The sequence below is a fragment of the Schistocerca americana genome, chromosome 2 (assembly GCF_021461395.2).
Source record: "Schistocerca americana isolate TAMUIC-IGC-003095 chromosome 2, iqSchAmer2.1, whole genome shotgun sequence".
Lineage (NCBI taxonomy): Eukaryota > Metazoa > Arthropoda > Insecta > Orthoptera > Acrididae > Schistocerca > Schistocerca americana.
Window position 1 is genome coordinate 1001959402 of NC_060120.1, and position 24689 is coordinate 1001984090.

General features: G+C 38.6%; 1 protein-coding gene across 1 annotated transcript in view; it reads right to left on the reverse strand.

The window, feature by feature from the left end:
- The window catches only part of LOC124596299, a 58097-nt gene extending 38422 nt beyond the window's left edge, over nucleotides 1–19675 (reverse strand). The window contains exons 1-2 of the mRNA XM_047135404.1: nucleotides 19562–19675; nucleotides 19038–19470 (exon numbers count right to left, since the gene is read on the reverse strand). Of these exons, the coding sequence (XP_046991360.1) occupies nucleotides 19038–19453 (416 nt within the window). The 5' untranslated portion in view covers nucleotides 19454–19470; nucleotides 19562–19675. The remainder of the gene's footprint in view (nucleotides 1–19037; nucleotides 19471–19561) is intronic.
- Between the last annotated feature and the right edge of the window lie 5014 nt (nucleotides 19676–24689).

A 24689-nucleotide genomic window follows, 5' to 3' on the forward strand; every position in this document is an offset into this window, starting at 1 on the left:
CAGTTCATAAGAGTCACTGTTTTGATGTTACACAAGGTGCTTCTCCAAAGGGGTTTACACTGTCTGAACTTTAAAAACTGAGGAGGTATATTTGCTTGGCATGGCATGGACTCAGCAAGTCATTGGGAGTCCCCTACAGAAATATTGAGCCACACTACCTCTGTAGCTGTCCACAATTGTGAAAGTGTTCCAGTGCATGGTTTTGTGCACTAATTGACCTCTCAGTTATGTCCCATTAATGTTCAATGGGATTCATGACGAGCGATCTGATTGGCCAAACCATTCGCTCCAATTGTCCAGAATGTTCTTCACACAAACCATGAACACCTGAGTTCCGGTGATATGGCACACTGTCATCCATAAAAGTTTAATCAATGTTTAGGAACATGAAGTCCATGCAAGGCTGCAAGTGGTCTCCAAGTAATCAAACATAGTCCCTTTCAGCCAATGATCTGTCCAGTTGGACCAGAGGACACAGTCCATTCCACATAACCACAGCCCACACTATAATGGAGCCACCATTAGTTTCCACAGTACCTTGTTGACGACCTGGGTCCTTGGTTTGTGGGGTCTGTGCCATACATTCAGCATACTTCCCACATTGATTTCCGCTGTTACCAGGTGTACCGGTATTAAATGAGCGTTACGATACAAATGTGTCGATAGGGAACATTTGTTGTGAATGAGCTTTAATTTTTTTTTTTTTTTGGTTTGTATGACATCTGTCAAAGATATTTAGTATACATCAAGTCATGGAACAAACATCATCATGTTTTCATCGTGTTAACAATGTCAAATTTTGTACCAGAAAGTGATGATTTGCGGAAACCATTCATTTTTTGTTTTCATTTGAAAAAAAGTGCTGCAGAGTTGCATTGAGTCACTTGTCGAGGCATATGGTGATCATGCTCTATCAGAAGCAACATGCAAAAGATGGTGTCAACAGTTCAGAAATAATGATTTTGATGTAAGAAATGAAGAACGTGGAAGACGACCAAAAAAGTTCGAAGACGCCGACTTGCGAGCAATATTGGATGAAGATGATACTTTGAGACAGAAGCAAATGGCAGCAATGCTAAATGTTGCGCAACAAACAATTTCTGACTGTTTGAAAGCTATGGGAAAGATCCAAAAGTGTGGAAAACGGGTGCCACATGAATTGAGTGAAAGACAGATGGAAAACCGAAAAACCATTTGTCAAATTTTGCTTCAAAGACATGAAAGAAAATCAATTTTGCATTGAGTTGTTATTGGCGATGAAAAATGGATTTATTTTAAGAATCCTAAATGGGAAAAATCATGGGTTAATTCGGGACAACCATCAACATCGACTACAAAACCAGATTGATTCGGCAAGAAGACAATGCTCTGTGTTTGTTGGGATCAGAAAGGAGTGGTGTCTCATGAGCTTCTAAAACCCGGTGAAACTGTGAATACTAATCGCTACAGACAACAAATAATCAATTTGAACTACGCATTGATCGAAAAAAGACCAGAATGAGCCAGAAGACATGGAAAAGTAATTTTTTTACACGACAATGCACCTGCACACAAAGCAAAACGGGTTCAGGATCAATAAAAACACTTGGCTGGGAGCTGCTACCCCACCCGCCGTATTCACCAGACTTGGCCCCTTCCGACTACCATTTGTTTTCATCAATGGGACATGCATTGGCTGAGGAACACTTCAAATCCTATGAAAATTGGGTGTCTGATTGGTTTGCTTCAAAAGATGAAAATTTCTATTGACGTGGTGTCCACAAATTGCCAGAAAGATGGTCAAAATGTATAGAAAGCAATGGTCAGTACATTGAATAAAATGTTTTTACTTTTCAATTCAAAATTAGTGTTTCACTTTCACAAAAAAAAGGAAAAAAAAATACGCTCATTTCATACCGGTACACCTGGTATTTCACACAGTGTTGCTTGTCTAGATTAGATTAGATTAATACTAGTTCCATGGATCATGAATACGATATTTCGTAATGATGTGGAACGAGTCGAATTTTCTAATACATGACACAATTAGGTTAATTTAACAACATACTTAAGTTGATATAACAACTTTATTTTTTTTTTTAATTTATATCTAAAAATTCCTCTATGGAGTAGAAGGAGTTGTCACTCAGAAATTCCTTTAATTTCTTCTTAAATACTTGTTGGTTATCTGTCAGACTTTTGATACTATTTGGTAAGTGACCAAAGACTTTAGTGCCAGTATAATTCATCCCTTTCTGTGCCAAAGTTAGATTTAATCTTGAATAGTGAAGATCATCCTTTCTCCTAGTATTGTAGTTATGCACACTGCTATTACTTTTGAATTGGGTTTGGTTGTTAATAACAAATTTCATAAGAGAGTATATATACTGAGAAGCTACTGTGAATATCCCTAGATCCTTAAATACATGTCTGCAGGATGATCTTGGGTGGACTCCGGCTATTATTCTGATTACACGCTTTTGTGCAATAAATACTTTATTCCTCAGTGATGAATTCCCCCAAAATATCATGCCATATGAAAGCAATGAGTGAAAATAGGCGTAGTAAGCTAATTTACTAAGATGTTTATCACCAAAATTTGCAATGACCCTTATTGCATAAGTAGCTGAACTCAAACGTTTCAGCAGATCATCAATGTGTTTCTTCCAATTTAATCTCTCATCAATAGACACACCTAAAAATTTGGAATATTCTACCTTATCTACATGCTTCTGATTAAGGTCTAGATTTATTAATGGCGTCATACCATTCCCTGTACGGAACTGTATGTACTGTTTCTTATCAAAATTCAGTGAGAGTCCGTTTACAAGGAACCACTTAGTAATTTTCTGAAAGACAGTATTGACAATTTCATCGGTTAATTCTTGTTTGTCAGGTGTGATTACTATACTTGTATCATCAGCAAAGAGAACTAACTTTGCCTCTTCATGAATATAGAATGGCAAGTCATTAATATATAATAAGAACAACAAAGGACCCAAGACTGACCCTTGTGGAACCCCATTCTTGATAGTTCCCCAGTTTGAAGAATGTGCTGATCTTTGCATGTTACGAGAACTACTTATTTCAACTTTCTGCACTCTTCCAGTTAGGTACGAATTAAACCATTTGTGCACTATCCCACTCATGCCACAATACTTGAGCTTGTCTAGCAGAATTTCATGATTTACACAATCAAAAGCCTTTGAGAGATCACAAAAAATCCCAATGGGTGGTGTTCGGTTATTCAGATCATTCAAAATTTGACTGGTGAAAGCATATATGGCATTTTCTGTTGAAAAACCTTTCTGGAAACCAAACTGACATTTTGTTAGTACTTCATTTTTACAGATATGTGAAGCTACTCTTGAATACATTACTTTCTCAAAAATTTTGGATAAAGCTGTTAGAAAGGAGATTGGACGGTAATTGTTGACATCAGATCTATCCCCCTTTTTATGCAAAGGTATAACAATAGCATATTTCAGTCTATCAGGGAAAATGCCCTGTTCCAGAGAGCTATTACACAGGTGGCTGAGAATCTTACTTATCTGTTGAGAACAAGCTTTTAGTATTTTGCTGGAAATGCCATCAATTCCATGTGAGTTTTTGCTTTTAAGCAAGTTTATTATTTTCCTAATTTCAGAGGGAGAAGTGGGTGAGATTTCAATTGTATCAAATTGCATAGGTATGGCCTCTTCCATTAACAGCCTAGCATCTTCTAATGAACACCTGGATCCTACTATATCCACAACATTTAGAAAATGATTATTAAAAATATTTTCAACTTCTGGCTTTTTGTTCGTAAAGTTTTCATTCAATTTGATGGTAATTCTGTCTTCCTCTGCTCTTGGTTGACCTGTTTCTCTTTTAATAATATTCCAAATTGTTTTAATTTTATTATCAGAGTTGCTGATTTCAGACATGATACACATACTCCTGGATTTTTTAATAACTTTACTTAATATAACACAGTAGTTTTTATAATTTTTGATAGTTTCTGGGTCACTACTCTTTCTTGCTGTCAGATACATTTCTCTTTTCCGGTTACAAGATATTTTTATACCCTTAGTAAGCCATGGTTCGTTACAAGGTTTCTTACGAGTATATTTAACTATTTTCTTGGGGAAGCAGTTTTCAAATGCATTTACAAAAATGTCATGAAATAAATTATATTTTAAATTGGCATCAGGTTCACGGTACACCTCATCCCAGTCTAACTGCTGTAGGCTTTCCCTGAAATTTGCAATTGTTAAATCGTTGACTGAACGTACTACTTTGGAGGACTGTTTAGTATTGCTGAATGGAGCTATGTCATATATTGTCTGTCATCAATGACAAGTATGCACATTCCACTGCTCTTGGTCATTAAGTGAAGGCTCACTGTGTTGTCCGTGGTAAGAGGTATTCTCGGCACACTCTTGACACTGTGGATCTTGAAATACTGAATTGCCTAATAATTTCCAAATGAAATGTCATGTGCATCTAGCTCCAACAACCATTCTGTGCTCAAAATCTGTTAATTCCCTTGTGCAGCCATAATCATGTCAGGCACCGGAGTGCAAATTAGAGCTCAGCCAATACACTGCCCTCTTATACTTTGTGTAAGCAATCTACTGCCATCTGTTATGTACATATCGCTATCCCTTGACTTTTGTCACCTGAGTGTAAAGTGTTATTGGAAATGTGAAAACATAAAAGAAGTGCAGAGATGATGGAGGGCAGAGTTTAATATGGAACCTTCATCACATGTAACAATAATGAAATTACGTGACAAATTTGAGGGGTAAGGAAATGTGGTGCATTAACGCATTGCCTTAGGGGTACTGGGAGGCAAGCTTGTCCAAGGACAAATCTGCCTAGCAGATTAACGACGAGGGCTGGTGAACCAAGTAACTTTCATTAATACACTTTGATTGACTGGAATTACTACAAACAAGTTTATGCACATTAATTTCCTCGACTGAAATGTTAGTTCACTTTGAATTTTATATTTGTCTGATACACGTTCATTAACTTTAAAGTTCTTCTTAGTGTCAGTGAAAGTGCTGCATACAAAAATCTACCACTTATGAGCAGAAAAACGTTAAAAAAAAGACGTAAGAAAAAAACACGAGTAATGATGGTAACTTTATATTCTTTTTAGTAGTAAGATTAAGAATGAAAACTGTTATGATCCTAGCAAACAAAATTATAAATAAACCTGATTGTTACAGTGACGACTGAAGATGCTTAAAAGTATAGCAGTCTTTTTGTTGTCCCTGTCTGCCACTCAATGTCTCTTCTATATGATGCATAGCAATCTGCTACAGAATTAATTTGATAGGATCTTCAGCTCTTACCTGTCTTTCTTGGAATTTATTTGTGAGCTCTAGTGCAGTTGGACTGGTTACAATGCAAAAATTACAATAATAATACACAACAGAAGTGCAGTTCCTCCGAATGTGTGTGTACATGCTTTCAGCATCAATTACACAGGGTAACTACAAAAGAAATGAAAAAATCTGAACAACCTATAACTCTGGAAACGTATGCACTGCACAAACTGGTTACATTCTGCAATCATACCACTGTGGGACTGATTACTGTGGATGGGAATAGGCTGCAATATCTGTGTACTGAATTGCATTGCTGCAGTTTGGCTAAAGGTTACACTGGATATCTATAATATAAGGTCTGTCCAAAAAATTCTGGAACATTCATAATTTCATGCCAATGGTGTGTTGGAGCGAAATGTAGTTGGCATCCCAGCACATGCCTGTGTTAATGTGTAACTGCTGGAAGTTTCATTGTTGTATGTTTGTTAGTTATTGTTCAGTGCTGTATTGAGTAGAATGTTGTGCCGCAAAGTTTGCGAATTTTGAAATGGCAGTTAGTGCATCTGCATTAAATTTTTGCACAAAATTCAAGAAAACCTTTACAGAGCCACACCAAACGATGCAGAAAGCATACAGTGGTGAATGCTTAAGCCATATTTGGTGTTACAAATGGTTCACACGGATTAAAAATGGCCGTATGGAAATTAAAGATCACTCTCATTCAAGATGTCTAACGATGATGCTCATGTCAGGAACGTCAACAAAATTGTGCATGCCAAATGAAGACTGACTGACCCAAGAGATTGCAGAAGAATGCAACACTGCAGTTGGATCATGTCATGAAATCCTGACACAGCATCTTGGAAGGCATCCTGCTGCCACCAAGTTCATCCAATGGCTCATGAGTCAAGACCAGAAAGACCTTCGCCTCACAATCTGTGAAGAGCTTTTAAATCGTGCAAATGAGAATGAAATGTTCCTTAAGAGAATCATAACTTGTGATGAGACATGCGTCTGTGGTTACGATGTTGAGACCAAGGTTTGGTCTTCACAATGGGTCAGGAAAGGTTCTCTACAAGCAGAAAAAGCTCATCAGGTAAGGCCAAATGTCAAAGCCATGCAGGAAGTATTCTTCGACTTTGAAGGATTAGTTCATCATGAATTCATGCCACAGGGACAAACTGTTAACAGATGGTACTATCAGGACATGTTGCGACAACTGATGGCTATTGCATCACGATTAGGCACCCGTACATTCATCCCTGTTGGTGTGTGATTATTGCAAGGAAAACCGAAATCACTGTGCTGCCTCATCCTCCGTACTCTCCAGACCTGACCCCTGCAGAATTGTTTTATTTCAAAGTTGAAAATCTCATTGAAAGGACAAAGATCTGCAACAATAGACAAGATAAAAGAAAATTCGCAGAAGGCGCTCCTTGCGATCTGGCAAGAGGCATACCAAGACTGCTTGCAGAACTGGAACCAGCGTTAGGAGTGGTGTATCAATTGTGGAGGAGAGTATTTCGACAGGCTGTATGTATCAGTTGCTATTATAAGTTATATGCATAGTTAAATACAGGTACGTAAAAATCAAGATTCTTTTGTAGTTACCCTGAACATTTATGAGTATATTTTGCTAAGATGTAAAATATTGTGTTGTTGTTGATTCGGACAGTAATCAAAGGCCTTCCATTATGGAATGAGCATGGAATTTTTGAAAACCGAACTGGATTACATGACCTAATACACAATTGCCCAGTTTAATGTGGAACATAATCTACACTCCTGGAAATTGAAATAAGAACACCGTGAATTCATTGTCCCAGGAAGGGGAAACTTTATTGACACATTCCTGGGGTCAGATACATCACATGATCACACTGACAGAACCACAGGCACATAGACACAGGCAACAGAGCATGCACAATGTCGGCACTAGTACACTGTATATCCACCTTTCGCAGCAATGCAGGCTGCTATTCTCTCATGGAGACGATCGTAGAGATGCTGGATGTAGTCCTGTGACACCGCTTGCCATGCCATTTCCACCTGGCGCCTCAGTTGGACCAGCGTTCGTGCTGGACGTGCAGACCGCGTGAGACGACGCTTCATCCAGTCCCAAACATGCTCAATGGGGGACAGATCCGGAGATCTTGCTGGCCAGGGTAGTTGACTTACACCTTCTAGAGCACGTTGGGTGGCACGGGATACATGCGGACGTGCATTGTCCTGTTGGAACAGCAAGTTCCCTTGCCGGTCTAGGAATGGTAGAACGATGGGTTCGATGACGGTTTGGATGTACCGTGCACTATTCAGTGTCCCCTCGACGATCACCAGTGGTGTACGGCCAGTGTAGGAGATCGCTCCCCACACCATGATGCCGGGTGTTGGCCCTGTGTGCCTCGGTCGTATGCAGTCCTGATTGTGGCGCTCACCTGCACGGCGCCAAACACACATACGACCATCATTGGCACCAAGGCAGAAGCGACTCTCATCGCTGAAGACGACACGTCTCCATTCGTCCCTCCATTCACGCCTGTCGCGACACCACTGGAGGCGGGCTGCACGATGTTGGGGCGTGAGCGGAAGACGGCCTAACGGTGTGCGGGACCGTAACCCAGCTTCATGGAGACGGTTGCGAATGGTCCTCGCCGATACCCCAGGAGCAACAGTGTCCCTAATTTGCTGGGAAGTGGCGGTGCGGTCCCCTACGGCACTGCGTAGGATCCTACGGTCTTGGCGTGCATCCGTGCGCCGCTGCGGTCCGGTCCCAGGTCGATGGGCACGTGCACCTTCCGCCGACCACTGGCGACAACATCGATATACTGTGGAGACCTCACGCCCCACGTGTTGAGCAATTCGGCGGTACGTCCACCCGGCCTCCCGCATGCCCACTATACGCCCTCGCTCAAAGTCCGTCAACTGCACATACGGTTCACGTCCACGCTGTCGCGGCATGCTACCAGTGTTAAAGACTGCGATGGAGCTCCGTATGCCACGGCAAACTGGCCGACACTGACGGCGGCGGTGCACAAATGCTGCGCAGCTAGCGCCATTCGACGGCCAACACCGCGGTTCCTGGTGTGTCCGCTGTGCCGTGCGTGTGATCATTGCTTGTACAGCCCTCTCGCAGTGTCCGGAGCAAGTATGGTGGGTCTGACACACCGGTGTCAATGTGTTCTTTTTTCCATTTCCAGGAGTGTATTACAGTATCTTTCAATGACTACATATATATGAAGCAACATTTTACCAAGAGTCTGGCACATCACCTTAAATTGATTACAATGCAACCACATGAAAATAACGCTCATCTGTTTTACAGTATAAATGAGCTCTCTGTTGTTGTTCTCTTCAACCTTTTACAAGATTTAAATCATGCCACAGTAGTTTCATTCCAGTTACATCCACTGTTTCATTATTAGACACCACAGTAATATCTGCCTTTGAATATATAGGGTGTCCCACGAGGAATCATCAATATTCTGGGATATAACAGGAATGATCACAAGAAGTAAAAAAGTCTAGTAAACATGGGCTCCAAAAATGCTTAACTTAGAGGTATGAGCACTTTATCTTCGATGCTGCAAAACAAATCTCTTCTAGTGCAAGCTCTTTTGTCTTCCACAGATTGGAAGCAGGGAGTATGGACCAAAACATGAAAAAATTGCCCAGTACACATGAGCTCTAAAATGCATGTTTTGTTTCCCTTTGTGGCAAGCCATCCTGGACTTTCATTTCCACAAGCTACTGCGCGCCTGCACAAGACTACAGTTTCTATTGCTTGTCAGACCCTTTCTTGCCCAGCAAGGTCACCGAGTCTCTCCCAAACTGAGAATGTTCGGAGCATTATTGGCAAGGCCCTCCAACCAGCTCAGGATTTTAAAGATCTAATGTGCCACTTGGACAGAATTTGGCATGATATCCCTCAGTAGAACGTCCAACAACTCTATCAATCAATGCCAAGCTGAATAGCTTGCATAAGAGCCAGAGGAGGACCAATGTATTACAGATTTGCTCACTTTGTGAAGCTCTTTCTCTTGTATAAATCATTCATTTCTCCTAAAACTAGGTTCATTTGTTTGTCTGTACATGTACATCACATCTATCTAGTTCTGAACATTCAGATAATTCATACATGGCGCATTTTTTCTCTTAAGAGTGTGTGTGTTTTTTACATTATCCTTGCAATGTTGCATACCCACCAAATTTGGCTGTATTGACTCCCTTTCTAATTGGCAAGTTTTTTTCTCTATCACTTGAGCAAACAAAGTATGGAAGCGTTCAGATAAACCGAATGGCAAATACATACTGTAGCCCAGAGTAGCATTTAGGCTGATACACGATACCTTGGTTCTTGCTAGGAAACCGAGAATTCATCTCTGCGATGATTAACCCTACATTACAGTATCAAACAGTGTAAGATACACACGTGATCAAAAGTATCCAGACACCTGGCTGAAAATGACTCCCAAGTTCGTGGTCCCCTCCATCGGTAATGCTGGAATTCACTATAGTGTTGGCCAATCCTTAGCCTTGATGACAGCTTCCACTCTCGCAGGAATATGTTCAATCGGGTGCTGGAAGGTTTCTTGGGGAATGGCATCCCATTCTTCACAGAATGCTGCACTGAGGAGAGGTATTGATATCAGATGGTGAGGGCTGTCACGAAGTTGGCATTCCAAAATATCCCAAAGATGTTCTATAGGATTCAGGTCAGGACTCTGTGCAGGCCAGCCCATTACAAGGATGTTACTGTCGTGTGATCAGTCCGCCACAGGCCATGCATTACGAACAGGTGCTCGATCATGTTGAAAGATGCAATTGCCATCCCCGAATTGCTCTTCAGCAGTGGGAAGTAAGAAGGTGCTTAAAACATCAATGTAGGCCACTGTGATAGTGCCATATAAAACAACCATAACACCACTGCTTCCGAATTTTACTGTTCGCACTACACAACTGGCAGATGATATACACCGGGCATTCACCATACCCACACTCTGCCATCGGATCACCACATTGTGTACCGTGATTCGTCACTCCACACAACATTTTTCCACTGTTCAACTGTACGACATTTACGCTCCTTACACCAAGCGAGGCGTTGTTTGGCATTTACCAGCATGATGTGTGGCTTATGAGCAGCTGCTCGACCATGAAATCCAAATTTTCTCACCTCCCGCCTAACAGTCATAGTACTTGCAGTGGATTCTGATGCAGTTTGGAATTCCTGTGTGATCACCTGGATAGATGTCTGCCTATTACACATTACGACCCTCTTCAACTGTTGGCGGTCTCTGTCAGTCAACAGACGAGGTCTGTCTGTACGCTTTTGTGCTGTACGTGTCCCTTCATGTTTCCACTTCACTATTACATCAGAAACAGTGGACCTAGGGATGTTTAGGAGAGTGGAAATCTCGCGTACAGACATATTACACAAGTGACACCAAATCACCTGACCATGTTTGAAGTCCGTGAGTTCCACGGAGGGCCCCATTCTGCTCTCTCACAATGTCTAATGACAAATGATCTCACCGATATGGAGTATCTGGCAGTAAGCAGCAGCACAATGCACCTAATATGAGAAATGTATGTTTTTGGGGGTGTCCGGAAACTTCTGATCACATAGTGTAAATAAAAATAATGTGAAAATGAAGGTGAACATCTCTCACATCAATTATAAATTTAAGAAAACAAAACAAGTGTACATGTGCAGGCAATATTGTGCTATACATGTAAATCAAAATTAGTGCCAGCCATGTCAGAATTTCTCTCATGGTAGTGATTGTTGTTCAACAGGGGTTTTCAGTTTCACAATAAGTTTTCATATAATTTCATACTATATTAATGGAACTCACAGATTATTTCAATTGATAAATGAATTTTTAAAGCACTTTGAAATGCGAGTTTCAATATCCAAATGGGAAATTCCTGTCCTTCAAAACCTGTTCTGAAAGACAAGTAAAATTTAGAAACCACACCACAGCAGTGTCTTTTCTTCACAAGTTGACAAACAGCTGGTTTTATCCTGTTCTATCTCTCATAGAATGAGAAAAATTGATAGTTTTCATACATATACTGAAAGTTAGCACTGCAGAGTGATGGCAGTAAACATTTTCCTACATATGTTGAGCTCCCCCCCCCCCCCACACACACACAGAGAGAGAGGAGAGGGAGAGAGAGAGAGAGAGAGAGAGTGAGAGAGAGAGACTTCAGTTGTAAAAGTGTTATTGTGATCACAGTAACTTTATGTTACAAGAATTCTAAGAGAACAAATGAAAGATTAAGAAGTGAAAGAAACAAAACTGATTTCAATTGTAGGAGACAAAAATAAAAACACAATAATGTTTTTAGAAAATCAATAAATATTCCAGGGGACATTTAATGTGACAACTGGGTGATAGAGGGGAGGGCGAGGAGTGAAATGCTTAATAATAGTATAAAAGCACTTAACTGATTTTATTTAATACTTTTTTTTTACTTGCCATCCAGGTTTATGATCAATCACTTCATTATTATAACATAATGTCACAGTAGTTGACAAACAATATTTCCACAAACTGGTAATGTAAAATTGTCTTCTTATGACTTCTAAAGCACAAACATTTATTAATTTATTTCTGAGATGTAATTTTCCTACAGGCTTTATGTCAATAATTTCTGTATTTTATATGTATTTGTAAATGTTAGGGGGTAATATGGGAAACTCACAATACAATCTTAGGAAAGGACTTTGTGGAACTGGTCTGTAGTAATTTTCTTTTAAATAATAAACCAAGTGTGAAACTATACTGTGTGCAATGCTGCTAAATGTTTGACCATAAAATGCAGTAGAGCTGTGTTAGGGGACAAATTCTGTTCTTGGGTGTAATAGGGAGAAGGGGGATGGAATGGGAGGTAGAAGTGTGAGGAAAGCTAGATCAGTGAATTGTGGTCACGCACTTTACTCCTTCACGTCTGAAAAGTGAAGAGTGAGCAGGTGCTTTGCCACTCTATCTGAACCACTATGCCATAAGGAGGAAATAGAACTTCACAACATTATAACAACCCTCTGCAGCGTGCCTTAGGAACCACTGGCAACGAAGTGCGCATATGTGCCTGGGACTTTATTTTCCAGTCTGTTTCTCTTATAAGTAGACAAATTAGCTTCACTAAGCTAGTTTTAAGGGTCCCATAGCTTAATCAACAAAAACAGAACCCTTATAGGATCACTCTGTTGTCCAGATGTTAAAAACTGATTTCTCAGGAACGGATACAGGTATCAAATTGAAATGTAGCAACACAATAAGGTCTACAATCCCCTGATGCTGTAAAAAATTGAAGCTTTTAAGGCAATACAATCAAAAGATTCGACCATTTATGTCACACCTACATCTATATTCTGCAAACAACTGTGAGGTGCATGGCAGAGGGTACACCCCACTGTACCGGTTATTAAGGTTTCTTTCCATTCCATTAACATATGGACTGTGGACAGAATGATTGATTGAATGCTTCTGTGTATGCAGTAATTATTCTAATCATATCCTTACAATCCCTATGTGTGCGATACGTAGGAGATTATAGTATATCCCTAGAGTTGTCATTTGAAGCTGGTTTTTGAAATTTAGTTAATGGACTTTCTCGAGATAGTTCACACCTATCTTCAAGAGTCTTGCAGTTCAGTTCCTTGAGCATTTTGTGACTTCTCCCAAGGATCAAACATTCCTGTGACCATTTTGATATTCAATTATTAAATCCTACAGGATACTTCCAGTTGACATAGAATAATGAAATTTGACAGGAAGCAAGGCTCCATTATATAAATAAAGGAAAAAATCCAAATATTTGTTCATATATAATTATATCACTTAAAAAAATTTCTTTTGTCATTTGTTATCAGACTTCAAACTTAAAATTGAAACTTTCTCGAAAGAAATGAAATTCCTGGCGCCAATATCTTGAGAGTATCATTGTCGACAACAGGCAAAAATGGTTACGATTCTCGACTCCCAGGACGGATGAACTGTCTATATACATAATTAGGATTCTACAGAACCCTCAGAGAGCTTGTCCTCTCAGCACGTGGCCAATTTTTATATAGTGAAGTTACTTTCAATTTATTATTAAATGAGTACTTATTCAGAGTTATTAAGTCAGTTTTCATGTAAAAATACATTCCTATAAATAATGGTTGAGAAGTGCCTAACTGAGAAGTGTCTAATTAGTTAATGTGATGTTGTTGGTGATCTTTGTCATGTTGGTGGGCATGGGATTGGATTAGTAAATGTGGCACCTTGCTGCTGTCTATGATTGACAGTGGACTGTAAAGTCACGTAATTGTGTTAAAGTCACTTGGTGAATAATTAATGAGTAGTCAGAAAGCTGCTGTAATTTTCTCACCATTAATTGTGTTACTAGACATAAACCTCTCCCATTCAGGAATTGCTGGCACTTATAAGGTGGGCAGCACTGACCGCACATCCACAGTGTATCTTCCAAGGTAAGTGTGAATAAGTCTCATGGAATGCAACTGACCACATTCAAGTCTAGCACAGTAATCCGCTGTAATGCACTGCTTAACTTATGCTGAAATATGCGAAGTTCCATAACACCTTGGTGACCTACTTTCATTGCAGAGAGAGACGTTTATGTCTTTGGGCCTCTTCAGATGTTGGGAGACTTGAGGTTTGGTGATGCACTAGATACTCAGCACTGAGAAAATTTGCCTTTCCAGGAAGAATGCTATAACTGCCGTACAGAGCAACTAAGAATTAACTTCCCCTATAGCAGGGTAGAACAGTGTGCACAGATTTATGTAGCCTAGATTCTATCCATATATGTTCTTCTATTAGTATTATTAACAACTCATATCTGTATTCCAAGCAGTGTTAATGTACTCTGTGAAAAATAAACAGTCCCCAAATGTGTCCGACCACGGCATCGGCTTTTCTTCATAAGGTGTGCTGCAGAGTTCGTAAAACTTATGAAAACCCTCTAGTTGCTTCTTATGACAATGCAGTAGGTAGTGGGGGCAATCACCTGCTAGATCTTCAGTCTGCACACCCTTTGAAGGAAAGATGTGCATGACCACAATTGGACCACATACCTGCCCTCACGCTCCTACCCTCCATCTCTCCCCCTCCAACCTGTTACACATCCACAACACAATTTATCCCTTAATACGGGTTTACTGCATTTAAGATATGATTCACACATTTAATGTTCGTTCTTAACCAACTTCATTTAATAGTAAGCAGTAATTTTATACCATTAAAACACTATTTTTAATAATTTGTGATTTTTCCATGCCCTGCAATTTGGAAACTATCAGTCGCAGAGGAAAAATGAACTGGACCTTGTTTGACAGAAAAATTAATGTAGCTTAATTTTGCACGGGGAAATATTGTCACTAGAGTCCACGGTTTTCAAATTATTAAAGGAAAACATAAAAAAGTGACCTTTAAATGACCCCCACTGCCAACCAAGCAGAATTTTTACTATGTTGTCCATGACACACTACCCTGCCACTGCGAAAAAAAAATTGTGGCTACACCGTTTTCCCCCCCAATTTTTCTTTGTTGACTGGACTATGTAGGCTTAAGATAGATATGATGGTGCAGTAAGCATTGGGTATCACAGATGACTTAGTAGGGGTCTTAAGATTTTGCAATTGCTGCATACAGGGAATATCAATGTCCAGATTAATAAAATTTCTTCAGAACATGTCTAACTCTTATTTCCTAAATGTACTCATCATATCACAACTTGCTTAAATTTAGAAACCTTTTTCAAAATATATCATATAATACTACTTCCCAATCCCACTGCTGGTCAACATATCATGAAGCAAAACTGAAAGCTACAAACTTTTACAATGACTGGGACAACCAAGTTCATCAGAAAACAATATTTATTAATGATATATTCAGACATAAACTACAACAGTCATTGAAATGGTCTGGTACGAAGCCTCAATGAAGGCTTTCCGCAGTTTTTGGTGGCTTCACAAAATAATTTTTGGCAGTAAAGTTGTCTTCGCCTGACACTAAAAATTCTTTATTTTTATCAGCACCAGTGATGGTTTCTTCATCTGCAGGTTGTGGTCTTGGGGTTACTGTAGCTGCCTCTAGATTGTGGGCTCCCCGTTCGGTTATCAGCCAGGCAAAGATTTTCTTCACTCGTGAACTGGAGATTTGTGTTGTCCTAATCATTTCATTAAAGGCACACAGATGATGAGATGTCAAATAGGACTCGTACAAGGCTGCCAAACAACCCCAGACAGGTCCCCCGACCAATAATGCCATATGATCATTTCATTTCATGGTTTATCACCTATGTAAGGAAAAGACATATTCCTACTTCCCATAAAGATGACACTTTAAGTTGCAGACAGGCACAATTAAGAGACACTTCATATTAGCTTCTCGCCACAGCCTTCATCAGAAATAGAGAGAACGAACACACACACACACACACACACACACACACACACACACACACACACACACAAAATCATATCATTCACATGAGCAAGTATGCCTCATGCACAGGCGAATGCTGCACTGCTATCTCTGGAAACACAGACTAACGTTTCTTCATTATGCTGAAATATTTCTGTCCAATGTAAGAAGGTCTGGAAACCTTTGAGTATGACTGCTCATCTCATTTAACAGCTTTTGAAGAATTTTGTTTACTTATGGATTAGAAGGATTAGTTCTGTAATAATTTTCTTTATCAATGAATTTAAAAGCAAAAAATTTTTCTGCCACCCTGACAGATAGTCCTCGATGGTTATAGTTTTACATAATGTCAAATGGGTCGAAGTTAATCATACTGTCACCAAAATTAAGGGCAACACTGAGAATGCCAAAATACTGAACTCCATCTTTTCACAAAGTTTCATTGAGGAATACTGCACTATGCCTTTTCCTTTCAACCATTGTAGAAGTGCTAAAATGACAGATATTGAAACAAGGGATTGTGGAATACAAAATTAACTAGGCCTAAACTGATTCATAGGGAAAAAGAGACTAGAGTGCCAGGAGAGCTGCATGGTTCTGTATAGATCAAAAGTAAGTTCCTTCTAGCAGTAGTTTATTTTATGGTAATTGCAGCAACAAAGCATTTGGACTGATTGGGAAAAGGTGCGAAGTATTCTCGTTTTCAAGAGACAGGTGTACATGACAACAAATGTACATGGCTACTTATTAATATTGCTGACATCAATCTATGCACAAGTACAGAGCGCATTGCATGCTCACTTATGATCTTATCAGAAATCGTAAATCCTCTGTAGGAATAAACATGCATTCTGACAACCATAATCTTGTGAAACTCAGTTTGCTCTGCTTGTTCATCAAAAACAGAAGATGCTAAATGGCACAATTTTGGTAATCCGAGGTTTTGCGATTTATGGTAAACATTACAGTAATGCACTGTTGCCTGGTGAGCAACATACAACATTACAGAATATTGTACATGCACTGTGACTGGAATAAGAACTTCATAGAAAAAAGCATGCAGCACATCATTCTTAATGTGGAGGGATTATAAGATGTAAAGTAGTTTCAGATTTACTGCACGGGAGTAAAGTGCTGTTACTGTGCATAGTAAATTTGAATGGTCAGGTTGATAACATCTGAAGCGGCATGAAGATACTTGTCGTCGGTACAGCTGTACATAAGTAAGTCACAATGATACCAAATTGAAGTGAAATGCAGTAAGTTTCACACAGGAAAGACATATGATTATGGAGTGGCAGCTGGCCCTAAACACAGACAAATACGTTGTGCATAAATAGATGGAAATACCTGTTATCATTCAGTTACACCCTTGTTAATCACGGGAAACAGTAGCGACCGCAAAATATCTAGAAGTATGTGTGCACAGCAACCTCAAATGGACTGAACAGATAAAGCTAGTTGTAGAAAAGAACATGTCTTATACACAAACACTGGAAGAATCCTTCACCAAGACCACAGCCTGCCACCCATCCAATCCTCATACGATCGTATATATTCTTTTGTATTCTATTATGATGCCAAGTCTCTGGATGGATAAATAACATTTCATTCACCTATGATGAAGGTAGCTTACAAAACCCCTGTTTGATCAATTTTTGAGTATCGTTTCTCAGTATGGGACCCTAATTCTGCAGGATTTACAGAGGGGAGATAGGAAATCCAAAGAACAGCAATATTGTATGAATTTGTTTCATAGGTAAATACAAGAGTGTCACAGAAATGTTAATCCAATGACAACTGCAGACACTACAGCAATGGTGGTGTTCAGCACAAGCATTACAACAGTCTGGAGGCTTAAATTCAGTTGTTGCACAATACTCGAGAACCCCGTCAAAATTCACGGACCTATAATTCTGTCAGACAAAGGCAAATCTCTGAAGAACCATTAGTTTTCCTACCCTGAATAAAATAATAATACAGTGCATGTATGTAGCATGTAAGTAAAATGCAGTGACTCTGCCTGTACTATTGGTGATCTATTTCATCACAAAAAGTTAAAGTCATCTCATTATTTCTTAATATGCATGTCGATTGTTCCTCTGCATGTACTGGTATTCATTCAAGCCACTGGTGCTGGAATGAAACAAGGGTGGTACTGTATGCTTCAGTTGGCCCGCACATAGATAACTGAGAGGACAAATTTGTATATGTGGTAACATGCCAAGAAAACAAGCCAGAAAGAAAACAAGGGAGGAGTAAAGAAAAATGTGCATTGACAACTGTTTGGCATTACTAGGTGTGCGATGGCAAACATAATGACAAATTAGCAAAATCTCAATTAGAATGGTTGGATATGGAAGTAATATATCAAATACTGTTGACAAACTATGCTACTTTATAGCCAGTCATAGAAAACTAATGTATGTTGTAACTCAATAAAATCAATGTTCACACCCTGCAACATAACAAATGTTATTCTCATTTCAAGTACTCATAATAATTATTTTGTGGTTACTTAAAACATATCAGTTACTAAAACATATCAGATGATAATCATCCACAGCTATTAAAATAATATGATGTTGCTGTTCTTCCTAAATACAAAGAAGACAACACAATACAAGCAGCAGCTTAAGCTGCACTGCAGTACGTCAAGGCAGAAGTAATAAGTCAAGAATAGCAAGTTTCCCCCTTTTTTTTAAGAAAAAAAAAACTGCTCCACAGAATGCAGGATATCGATCATAAATTTAACCAGCATAATTAATTAGTAACATATAAGTAGATGACGTAGGCCTAACTGTTTCAACTTTTTATCACTCGACATCTTGTAGAGATATAGGGAAAAGAACATCTGACCACATATGAAACAATAACTTCCATCATTTCATGGTTTTAAACAATGAAGGAGAGAAAATCAAATGCAAAATGACAGGTTTTAAATATTCTGCATTTTCAGTGAACCCATCTGATGCACTAGTGTCTACATCCTGCAATAACATCCCATTTTTTGGTGACGTGCAAATATCAGCATGCAACTCTGATTGCTTGCCATGCAGCATTCTGCTTACAGCCATCACCATACTAAGCAGCACAAGGGAAGGAGCTATGAGAAACTGAGGGCATGCACACAAAATGTTATTTATTCAGCGCGCAGTTGTAAATTCTGTCTTCTTTGATTAACAACACATATACTCAACAATTTATACTCTACATGCATCTATTCTACTCCACAATGAATGCAAACTTTTCTTCAAAGCCTTCACCTGTCTACTCTGAAAAGTGCGAAAAGTAAACTAACCAGACGTTGCTGAATGTATAAGCATTGTCCGAGGTTTCTACACCAGGTTCTTTTTTCACTTTTGCTATGGGCTCCGTCCGCAATTCTGTAGATGAACTACGACCCAATATTGCGTCTAACGCCTTAAAATGATGCCAATCAGGCCCTTCCGTGCAATACGCACCACTATTCTGTGCTCGTTTTATTCTGTGATAAATGCATTTCAAATTGCGTATTCTTGTAGTTATCTCTTCTGGTGTTCTATAGAATCCATACTGATGCATCATTGCAGCAATTTGAACCATTATGGGCCCTTTTCTATGAGAGGAATTTATCTGCGATTGAACAAATGGACTTCCCCAAAGTTGTATTAAAAGTTTTGTTTCGTCGTCCCGAAAATTTGCTGTCCTCCTCTTCTGTACAGCGCTCAGGTGCATGTCCACAAACTGAAAACCTACGTTTAACAAACAATCATTTCATCCTTCCGTGGTGGCTCTCGAACAAAAGGAAATGATGCAAAATCCATATTTCGAATTATTTTCCACCTTAGACAGTTTCATGTCCTATGTGCGAAGACGAAAGTAACAACAAAATACTTTAATACACCATAAAATGCAGAACCGCCGGAATAGTATACACTTGTTTTAACAACACAAAGTTGACTTCTCAAAGATGTCACAGGTCGACGCGGTAGTTTTTGTCTTTTTAGATTCTTTGTTAGCTGCTGGAGGTTTTTAAAGAAAGAGTTCCATACAGACATGTCGTGACTATTCAAAAGCATTGCTATGGTATTACACAAGCCGTAAGTGAGTTTCATGTTGTGAAAATCATTCAGTGAACGAATAAATAAAATTAATTTGTTTTATTTAATACCTAATGCCATGGCAAAGTCGTTTGTCTAATAAATTGCAACTTTATATATTGGATCTAACTCCCTGCACATGTTTTTGCTTAATACTGAAACTCAGACCTTTCAATTATAAAGTAAATCAATGGGAAGATTTTATTTTCAAGATGACGACGGACGGATACAATCTGATTTATACCCTAGACTCAAGACTGTCTTTTGATAACATGATGGCCAATGTTCATAGACAGATATGGCGGCCGCCAGGCGCAGAAGACAATACACAGCGAGCTCAGTGTTATTCCTCAACTCACGATGGCTTCTTGAACAACAGCAGATCGCCAAATGAAATTCTGAATTGTTGTAAATTCTGATGTTACCAAGAGAAATCACTTGCAAAGTTTTACGTGAATAGTTGCCTTGATTGATTGTAATGGTAAGTAACTATTTGCACAATATTTGTCAGAGAATGCAATAACTGAACACGTTTTCATGCACCATTCTTAATAACTCTGACTGAGAGTTACTACAACACTATATGAAAACACACATGTGAACATTACGCAAAATGTAAATATCAAAACAAGAATAAAGAAAGATAATTAAACCTCAACATTGTTCCTACTTATTTCGTTTTCTTCTTAACTCTTCAAACGTTTTAAGAGTATAGCTTTTACTGAGTGATTTAGGCAGTATGTAAGCAAGTTTATTTGAGGTCTCAAGATGCTTTAATTTGAAAACCTGTCCAATGTATTGTTTATTGAATTTTCCTGCAATTTCAACATGCATCTTGCCTCTATTTTTCCTTCAGAGGTATCCTTCGACGTAAGTATGGCGCCTTGACTGTGATTATCGTCACATTCAAACCTGAAATTCTAAATTTGCTTCAAGGCTTTGCGTCTAACTAGAATCGTCAATCGAGGAGACAACAACTCGGTACTCTGTTTCATTTGTCAAAGATGCCACAAGACATTGCTATCAACAATCGCAGACAATGGGTCCTCCTTGGGTGATAAGAACTCTGCTGGTGGAACATCTAGTAGAGATACTACTGCCATAATTATAATCAGCATAGGCAAGCAGTGGTAAGTCTCTACCAAAGAATATACCAAGTGCTGTATTTCCTTTGAGATACTGAAATCATGTGTTGCACGATTTTCCCATGACTTGCTAACGATGTTTATTGTTCCATTTAGGTGTTTAATAGGAAAAGATATCTCAGGATGAGACTTTTTTGCAAGATACCATAGATAAGGTTCAGTTAATATCAGTGACTCATGGTTCACAAGTTTTTTTTTCGTCCATCATCTTTTGATGTTCCATGTAGCTATTGGACTTAAACTGTCAAAAGTCTTAGGGTCAGATTTACAAATTCAAAATAACAGCCAGTTAACTCCTGTTCTCAGAAAAGCAGAATAATGCATAAATTGAGCATAAACTTGGGACAAGTTATGCGACAGTTTTGGGCATGGTTGGAGATCATCCAGGGAGTGTTTGATGTGTAGGTAGGAGTAATAATTGAATCAGATAGTGGTGATGATATTTTGCAGAATTATTCAGAATTATTCTTCAGAATGTAAAGGAATAATAAAGTGAGGCATTGGCCAAATTATTTGGAAAATTGCATCAACTCAGAATTTATAAGTACACAGCTAAAAAAATTAGTCCACTGTTTTAGAGGTTTCCAACCACCCAAGAGTTGTTTTTGCAACAGTGCATACAGAGGATATGAAATGATTACTTTTGCACATCAGTAGCATATGTGGTTCACATGTACGAGGTATCACCACAACCTGGACATCCATATTAGATGTGGTGTAGCCTCCATGGATGGTGGCAATGCAGGCACTGACTCTGGCATGCAGCCAATCATTCTGATGGTTAATGCTGTGCTGTCCATATCCTTCCTTCTGTCCCTTAGAACTTTCATTGGTACTGACAGGGAAACAGCTAGTAGGATTTTTTTCTACTCACATACGATGCTGCATCTCTTACCCCTGCATACATCAAATATCCATGCTTACAGGTGAAAACTGCTATAGCACAAGCGTATTTTTTTGCTTAGTAGTCTAATTCACACCAACATGTGGTGTTGTACATTATCCTCTATAAAAATCAATTCCGCAAATGAAAGGTAATGGTTGAATCTACAGTGCGCACAATGATAAGTGTTTTATATCAAGTACTCCACACATCTGATGGTGTAGCTCAATGAATTTCACACACTTTGTGGCTCCTAACTGATATTTTCATATGCACAGCAACAGTATATACACAGAAAGTCATGTTTATAGCTTTTTCTCTCAAGGTCCCATAGAAATTGTGCAATTTTAATTCTAATGTTTTATTTGCAAATAAATTACGTTATTTTATGGGTTACAAGAAATATGCAGCACAATGTTTACAACATTTAAGTTTCAAACATTTTCATTAGTTACTAAATACACAAACTAATAAAGCATAATGGTTTACAATACCAGTATTTATGAAATACATTTTGTGAATCTTCCTGTGGGCTGTGTGTCAACTATTAATAACATTTTGACTGATAGAAGTGATGGTAGTATGCCCATAACACAATATTATGGGCATAAAAAATCTACAGTTGAGCTGAGAGATAAATAGGTGAGCCAGCCAGCTCATAATCTCCTCTGCAGCTGCTAGAGATGGTTGCACATCTCAAAGTAATGCATGCAACAATTTCTGTTCCACCAACTGCTGGATAAGACAGAACAAAAACAAATTTCTACATAAATATGAGCCATTGTTATAATTCTACCTCAGTAACTAAAACAAAGTACTGCCTTTGTTGCACCAACTGGAGCTTGGGAATTTCTCGATACACGTAAATTGGAGACTTGATTATCTAGACCTCAGTTATAGAAATTTGCAATTATGCAGATTGTAAACCACCAGCAAATATCTTTTTAGTCAGTTCCACTACTTGCCTGCTCCCCACACAATCTCAGCTCACTGTGATATATTGCACCTGTGCTCAAAATTGTCAAAGTGCAAGAAAGTGGTGTTGTCACTTAAAGATAAAATAAACATTATTGAGTCATTAAAAAAGGAGAACCTGGTCGTAAGTTAGCCAGTAAGTATGGTGCAGACAGTTCTACAGCAAGTGATATTAAGAAGCTTACTCACTCAATTTTGAAGTATGCCAACAAACTTGAGTTGGCAATAAACATTGAAAGGTAATGAAGAAACTAAAAACTGAACTTTTGGAAAAGTATTGTATTGCTGGTTTTTACAAAAATGATCAAGTGGGCAAAAAATCACAGTTTGCTTAATTTACAAACATCAAGAACGTGCATGGATGAACAATGAAATGTCCGTTGACTGGTATGATAACACATTTATCCCTAAAATAAAAAAATAAAAACGAAATTGATGAATAAGGAAAAGCCCTATGTTTATACACAAGCAGACTAAACCAACAAATTGAAAATCTGTACCAAGACTGGAATTTGAACCCAGGTTTCCTACTCATTAGGCAGATGCTCTAACGACACCACCCTGACACACAATTTGAGCAACTGCAACTTACTTTTACTGGATAATGCGTCAAACCAACATTTGGAAGAATTATTAGTGAGAGAAAATAGAATTTTTATGGTAAACTTCCTTGCCTTTTATTGTGACATCCTAGTTACAACCGGGGGATCAATCTGATATTGAAACATTAAAATGGCTCATACAGAGGCATACAGACAGTCGTTTTCCCCTCACTCTGTTTGCGAGTGGAACAGGAGGGGAAATGGCAAGTAGTGGAACAAGGTACCCTCCACCACGCACCGTACGGTGGGTTGCGGAGTATCTATGTAACTCTAGACTTAAAATAGAAATCTCTTCACCCTTGCCAAAGTTTGCATTGTTACTGCACTGCAGTTGACGGGTGCCCTAAGATTTTGTCAGTCATGTACTTCTGCTTGAGAGACTCTTTTTTGAGTTACGTAATCAGAGATGTCGTAGAATGAAACAACAGACATCTGATTCTCTTCTAAGCTATCGGTTTAGATTTTGTTTTTTTCTTGGCTAAAAATGACACTATCAGAAACAATGACATCTCCATTATCAGCCAGATAGGTTCTATAGTAGTACGAATCCAAGCAATATCAAACAAAACTACCTTCCTTTGATTTATTTACAGTCTTTCTTCGTTTGTGATCTTCAGTCAGAACATTACAGTCGCGCAGTAAACTGACCAAATAAGCCAGATCCAAAGCACAGTCGACCACAATTTCTTTCTTTTGTTGAACTCATTGCAGTCTGATTTAGTATAAAGACTGTATAATTTATCTCCTTATCTTACGGCTTCTCAATCAGGTTTACGCATGTATTTCTGATTGTGCTGCCTTGGTGGCTCTGTGGCTTCCTCTTTGAATTCTTCGATTTTTTGAAGTGTTTACATCTTTGACTCGAACGGAAAAACACCAAGATCATCAACAAATATGAGTGCAAATGCTTTATTCACTTTTGAGCGTCTTTACATCCAATCGATTAAAAAAACCAAGGCATTTGTCACTAAGTTCAAGAAAATAATACAAAATAGATACACTGTATAATTGAGCAAATGTCAGTAACAGTAAATAATTATATAATAGAGCAATCACAAGTTTAGTGCACTCCATTGTTAAATGAATGATAAGAACAGTACCCAGGTAAATAACAAGAATTATGTGGCAGTTACAAAGTATGACATATATAGTTATAAAATAAAGTCTGTTTTCTATTTATTGTTTATCCTTATAAGAAATATAGTTCTTATTTCACACTGTCAAACAACTTTTCAGCAGAGCAAAACCCTTCACATTTCACCCATT